The sequence below is a fragment of the Cryptomeria japonica genome, chromosome 9 (genome assembly GCF_030272615.1).
Source record: "Cryptomeria japonica chromosome 9, Sugi_1.0, whole genome shotgun sequence".
In the NCBI taxonomy this organism is placed as follows: domain Eukaryota; kingdom Viridiplantae; phylum Streptophyta; class Pinopsida; order Cupressales; family Cupressaceae; genus Cryptomeria; species Cryptomeria japonica.
The window spans coordinates 217033042-217040194 of record NC_081413.1 but is presented as its reverse complement, the minus strand read 5'-3'; the positions used below and the strand labels follow the sequence as shown (position 1 = coordinate 217040194).

The window sequence follows — 7153 nt, the reverse complement described above, 5'->3', positions numbered from 1 at the left end:
TGTGAAGATCCAAATCTGGTCGAAAATTATAGGGTCGCAATTTTATGACACTACAATATTTTTTCTCCTTCTACGCTAAAGCTTTATGAAATTCTTTTACATATTAATGTTTATTGTCCCCAAAGATTGTAACCAATGATATTGAAGAACAATAGCCAAACCATCACATCCAAGTATAATTTTTTGAATGTGAAACATAACTTTCCATCAAGAGGTTCAAATCTTTAAAAAATGAATTCCCCTCTATTTGTTTGTCCTTGATTTTCTTTGCTTGTACATGTAGTTTCTTAGCTAGTTCTATAATTATGAAATTATACTTGTCTCTAGGGTTTATAGAAACAATAAGGTTTTTCTTTTTTAACACATCTCTAAAATCTAAGGATTGAATCTTCATTTCTTGGAGCGAACATACATATACTTGTATCCTTCATCTTCTCTCCTTCTTTTTCTTCTTCTCCTTCTCCTTCTTCTCTTTCTCATTCATTCTCTTTTTGTTCTTTTTCTTCTTCCCCTTGATTATCATCATCTTTACCTTCTGCTTCCTTCTTACTTATTACCCATATCCTCATCATCATTATATCTTTTGGCACCCATCCATAACAAAATATTTGTTCCAAATTGTCAACAAAAGGATTGTTTGTACACATTTGACAACGTTATATTTTTGGCTTCATATTTCAAGTACAAACCAAATACATAGTTTTCATACTATTTATTTTATTTTATTACAAACTCTTGAAATTCAGCCACCATTCTAATGCATTGCCAAATTCATAAAAAACCTCCATTAAAACTAAGGTTTTAAGATTTTTTTTTTCAATGGAATACTTTTTTATCCATAACATTGAACCAATTTTCATCGAATCATTTCATAATGTTGTCGAACTCAAAATAAAAATACAAATAATCCATCCAAATGAGTTTTGAAAAACTTTCATAAACAAATAATTTTTTTCCATGATTTGTGGCTTAGAGAACAAAATTATTAAAAAAACCCAACATTGCAATAAATCACTCAATATTGATGATGAAAGGTTACAATTTGGATTGTAGCTTCCTTATTAGATCCTCCAACTTTAGTTTAAAAAATGATAGGAAATTTAGTATCCATTTGTAAAATATAGGAAACTCTTCAAAATTCAGGGTTTTATCTTCACCTTTGCCCAAATTATATCTTTGATACCACTTGCTAAGATCCATACATGAATAATGGAAATGATATAACATAGAAGATAGATCAAACACAACACAAGAGATGTTAGTGGGCTAAGATGCCCTAAAATGTAATATATGTACAAATATATTAAACCCTTGAGGTAGGGTTACACTGCACACTACTCTTAATCCATGCTATATCTCAAAGAGATCCACACTACAGTTCATGCTCTTCACATAGACAATGATATTCACCTTTTCTTTATAGATAGCCACTCCTTATAATATAATGGGCATACCAATAAACTCACATCCTCACTACTTCCTAATATAATTCATGACTCAATAAGTCTAACTTAAGGTATGTGTGTCACATATTGGCATCACCGCCAACCTATATACTTTATGATATCATATCCCTAGTTACATCATAATAAGAGCTTGGTAAATCTTTTACTATCTTTCACATATAACAATGAATTTAAGTATGTTCTTAGATATAACACCCTAGAATACAATTTGAAATGCTTCCAACTTCAAATCAATATATAACCATTAATAGAATTTTGATTACATGACCCAAATTTAAACTAAAGATCATAACTATTTCTTAAAAAATATAAGAAGTATTAATATTAAAATAGTCTACTATATAATAATTATTAGATAAAACAATCTAAGGCTAGGGTCCCATGGAGGGGGACTTCCTAAAAAATAAAGCTAAAGTTGTTGAGATTTTTTAGGAATATTTTAAAGCTGGTGGTCTCATAAATTTAAATTTTGTATTGCAATGGAGTTTAAAAGTTTAAGCTTCTAAATTTAAGGAGGCTGGTGATCTCATGAAATTTATAATTTAGTTCAACTAATGAACAATAAAAAAATGATTCATCTTTTTTAAAGTATCAAACTACATAATTGACAACAATATTTCTAAACTGACAAGACAATTTCTAACCCACCTCATTTTTTTGTTCAAATATAAAGACCTAACAAATAACAGAAGACATGAGATGTCTTCCTCTTCCTTACAAAGCAAGCGTAAGCCCCATAGAACCCCTGCGTAAATCACCCCGAAAATAAAGGCAAAAGTGCGCAAGGAACTTATACCATATTCCCCAGAACATTCTTGAAACCCCTACGAAACCCTTGAACAAGGCTTCTTTGTTATTCGGCTTGGTCGCAAACCCGAGATGTATACTGAGGGCATCTGGCTGGAGCAAGTCCGATGGCCATTGTTCGTTCAATTTACAATCTCGATCTGCAAGGCCATGTTGACATTCAACACAAATGTGTTTTAAAAAAGGTTAGTTTTTCTTTGAAACCTTGAGTTTCTCCGGGTGTTTTTCCTTAGTGTTTTCTCCAATATCTTGTTTTCTGCTGTTACTTTTGAATAGCAAATATCCACGAGGATCTTAAAAATAGTTTAAAGGATGCGGTGAGAAATCTTTCAACGATCTATCGGGTAGAGCAGTATAAGGCTTGACCAACTTCACAGAGGTGGATTTATAGATGCTCAAAACTGCCCTGATGGATAGTCTTGTGAATTTTTGTGTGCCCACTAAGTTCAAATCTTAGGTTATTTCAGTCGATCAGGTTAATTTTTTATTATCCTTGCTATTTACCTTCACTTCTGAACTTTTCTATTTTAATGGGTTTGATTTCGTTACATCTTGTGAAATGCTGCGTGCCCACTAAGTTCAAATCTTAGCTTATATTAGTTGATCAGGTTAATTTTTTATTATCCTTGCTATTTACCTTTACTATTGAACTTTTCTATTTTAATGGGTTTGATTTCGTTGCATCTTGTGAAATGCTGTGTGCCCACTAGGTTCAAATCTTAGCTTATTTTAGTCTATCAGGTTAATTTTTGATTATCCTTGCTATTTACCTTTGCTTCTGAACTTTTCTATTTTAATGGGTTTGATTTCGTTGCATCTTGTCAAATGCTGTGTTCCCACTAAGTTCAAATCTTAGCTTGTTTTAGTCGATCAGGTTAACTTTTGATTATCCTTGTTATTTACCTTTACTTCTGAACTTTTCTATTTTAATAGGTTTGATTTCGTTGCATCTTGTCAAATGCTGTGCTCCCACTAAGTTCAAATCTTAGCTTATTATAGTCGATCAGGTTAACTTTTGATTATCCTTGCTATTTACCTTTACTTCTGAACTTTTCTATTTTAATGGGTTTGATTTCGTTGCATCTTGTCTAATGGGGTAAGTTTGGAATATATTTTTTAAATTTGCAAGCATGGGTCACATTGAAGTGCATCTCATAATACTTATACCGGAACAATAAGATCTCGTAATCCTAACACCAGATCTCACCAGATGTTAGTTACAGTCAAAAGATCCATTATTGGGTCAGAGGATTTGAACATGGATTTTGCTCTTACACGTGTTCCGGAATGTTGTTTTACCACAAGCGAACATGATCGTTGCCTTGAAATCAAGCAAATATATGTTGTTTTGTTTAAAATTATAATCACCAGGAAGCTCCGTTTCCACAGCCACAAACCTGCCCTGCACTAACAACCATCCCCATCGCCATCACGCCATGGGGTGACCAATTTTTTTGATGTTTTCCTTAAACTTTTGTTTTATAAAAGATCATTATATCTAATGAAAAGCATAAGTGGTTATGGTGTTATTAAGTTATGGTGTTTATTGTAAGTCTGGTTGTTTTTTTTTGATCGATAAAAGGCCGAAGCCAAAATTTTATTATTATTTTATAAAAAATTTTACATCTCCATTCAGTGTGGGCACCGGTAGGAAAGAATGGAGATAAGAAAACCTCCGGTCTAGCCCAGATCCCTTCTGGGATCAGATATTATAACCAACTGTACATTTTACAAATCCTCATCAGAGGTAGGAGGCTGACATATTAAGACATTTTAGATTCTTTCTGTACATTAAATCTTTCAGCACTTTCCGGTTGAATCCATCATCCACTCATTGGTAAATCCACAAAAGCATCGAGTATTGACTTCTGACCTGTTTCCCGAATCTGCAAGACCTTATAGCAACATACTTTGCCAGACTGTTAGAAGCATAGTAAACATAATAATTTGCTGCAATCATATAATGAATAGTTACATGCTAAGTTGCCGGTACGGGTACGGGTACGGGTACGGGTACGTGGGTACGGTACGCTGGTACGACATTTTTTTTAGGGGGGGCTTGGGTACGTATGGGTACGTCCGTACAAAAAAAGGTAAAAATCATAAATATATACATATATACACTCTAATAAGTAGAAACAAAAATTAAATTTAGAATCCCACATATCATCCATATGCTAAACAAAACTTGGAACTATCATATATGATTCATATTGATATAACTATAAGTCTATAACAAAATTACAAACTTTGAATGTTATGATAGATATCGAATTCATTGTTCACTGGCTCAACCGTTCAACAATAAAATGACACAACTAATAATCAGCAATAGCATCATATGGGTCACTAGGAAGATCAAGATCAACATCATCATTGACATTAGATGATGTAGGTAGAGTACTGGAACCACATGCAGCCTCACTGCCACTTGCACTAGCAGCACATTGGCTATCAGACTCCCCAGAAAGTAAAGATTGTGTGGCAGCTGAAAAATCCAAATCAGTTCGCTCTGGATCTACATCCCAAAACTTTGTGCTCCCATCCTTATACTCATTTTGTTTATGAGTAAGAAGGCGCAAGTTTGAATGCACATAAACGAGCTCTTCTGCCTTACTTGCTGCCAGTCGGTTGCGTTTCACTGAGTGGATAAAGGAGTATGTGCTCCAATTTCGCTCAGATGAAGAGGAACTAGCAACCTATTGAATAATTGACACAAAGTGAGAGGGTGACAATTATAAAATAGTAAAAAATCTAAATTTAGAGAGCAATAAAAATTATGAAACTTACTTGCGATAAAACTTTGATTGCAAGAGTTTGAAGGTTTGGTGATGTATGGCCATTGAGGTACCACCAAGCATGAGAATCCTTTTTATACTTGTCACGGAGAGCGGAAACACTTTGACCATTGGAGGCTACAAAATCAGCAAACTCACTTGTCATTAAATCCTCCATTTCAGAATCTGGGAAGAGTTTAGTAAGTGCTGTCCTACACCCTTCACTGACTTCTGAATCTCTATATGGTGGTACCCTTGATGGCTTAGCAAGCATTTCATCACTATAAAATTTGGGAGTCAATGCAAATGCAAGAAGATGTAGTGGGGTGGTCATTTTGTTCCACCGCTCAACACAAATTGATTGAACCTCTTTGAAGAAAGTTTCTTCGGGATCTTGCTCTTTTGCATTGATGATGGCTTTCATTTTCTCAATCATCGAGTCAATGCCATCATATACCTCTCCCAAACATGGGTGATCCATGTCAGTATAACGGATCATACTCATGATGGGCTCAGTGAAACTCAAAAGATATTCCACTCGATCCCACCAAGTGTCATCTAGGATCATGCGCTTTACATTTGCTGCCCTTTCAGTATTGGATTGCCTCCATAGGGACCTACTTTGACTAATTACCATGCTAGCAAGTGGCTGTCGCACCTTCACAAGTCGCCTCAAGACGATTGTGTTGGATGCAAATCGGGTCTCGGCAACCTATTCAAAAATTAAAAATAAAAATTAGAATACAAAGAAGACATGATAAAAAAATAAAAATTAAGTAACCATCAAAGTGAAATGTAGATTTTAAAAATTGAAGTGTTTCAATTACCTTTAGCAACTCCAACTGTGAAAATGATCTGAAAATGGCCTGTGACATGTTATGGTTTGTGATGAACATTTGGATCTCTTCAGCCTCAACATAAATTTGTTTGATCCAATCTATTTTCCTGCCTATCTTTTGTAGCATGAGGTTGAGAGAGTGGACAGCACAAGGTGTCCAAAATATGTGTTCAAACCGTGTCTCAATCAACATACCTGCAGCTCTACAATTCTTTGCATTGTCCGTTATTACTTGGACAACATTTTGAGGTCCCACATCCTGAATGCATTGTATAAGGATGTTAGCAATAAATTGTGCATCCTTCATCTGTCCCTCACAATCCACAGCTTTCAGAAACATTGCCCCTTTAGGGCACACTGCAATTACATTAATTAATGGCCGATTTTTGGTATCCTTCCATCCATCTGAAATGATGGACACCCCTGTTTGTTTCCATGAATTTCTAATGGGAGCCAATGCATTGTCTATGTTTTTTACCTCCTTTGCTAGTAAGGTGCTACGCACCTTCTCATAACCTGGCCCTGTGTACCCTTGTGGAGCCTCATTTACCTTTTTCAACATATCCTGCCAATATGGTGATCGTACCACATTAAATGACAAACCGTTTGCATATAGACATCTTCCAACGGATTGATCTGCAATCTCTCTAGCATCATTCTTAAATGCTCTCTCTAATGGTCCCTTGCTTCTCTTCACAATAACAGGTTCTTCACTAATTGGGTCCAAGAATGGGTGGCTCTCTACCACGATATCAGGAAAATCGCTATAAGATGGAGAAGTAGGGGGCCTCTTTGATTTACTTCCTCTTCCTGTCAACAAAGGATGGTTTGAGGCACGACCAACTCTTGCATCTGCTTCCTCTTGCTCTCTAATATATCCTGCTATTTCTTGAGGTGACATCCCATTTCCATTCTTTCCTAGACATGGTTTGATTCCTTGTTGGGGAATGGCACAAAAATGGGCTTTGACACGACTCTAGGAGCTAGTTTTTTTCGTACTACAGAAGTTGCATATCCATAAAAATGTTCCACCACCTTTTACTTGGTCTATTATTTTGACATATTTCCATAAAGGTGAATTTGGGTCAGTTTTGAAAGTCCGTTGAGGAGTAGAGCTAGTAGTCGTTGCCATTATGATTTCTACAACAAATTAAAAAATAATTATTAATATTTAATAAATTAATAGTAAACAATAGATTCTAAATGTTAAATATATAAAATTAAATTTAATAATTTATTTAAAATGAAAGTAATTAAATTTTAAT

At 34.7% G+C, this 7153-nt stretch overlaps 1 protein-coding gene across 1 annotated transcript; it reads right to left on the bottom strand.

The window, feature by feature from the left end:
- Nucleotides 1-4348: 4348 nt before the first annotated feature.
- LOC131858234 (uncharacterized) lies at nucleotides 4349-5669 on the bottom strand. The gene is made up of 2 exons (XM_059211412.1): nucleotides 5064-5669; nucleotides 4349-4972 (listed from the first exon to the last, which is right to left on the bottom strand). Exons 1-2 carry the CDS (start codon nucleotides 5616-5618, stop codon nucleotides 4592-4594), a joined length of 936 nt encoding a protein of 311 aa, XP_059067395.1. The 5' UTR covers nucleotides 5619-5669; the 3' UTR covers nucleotides 4349-4591.
- Nucleotides 5670-7153: the final 1484 nt, after the last annotated feature.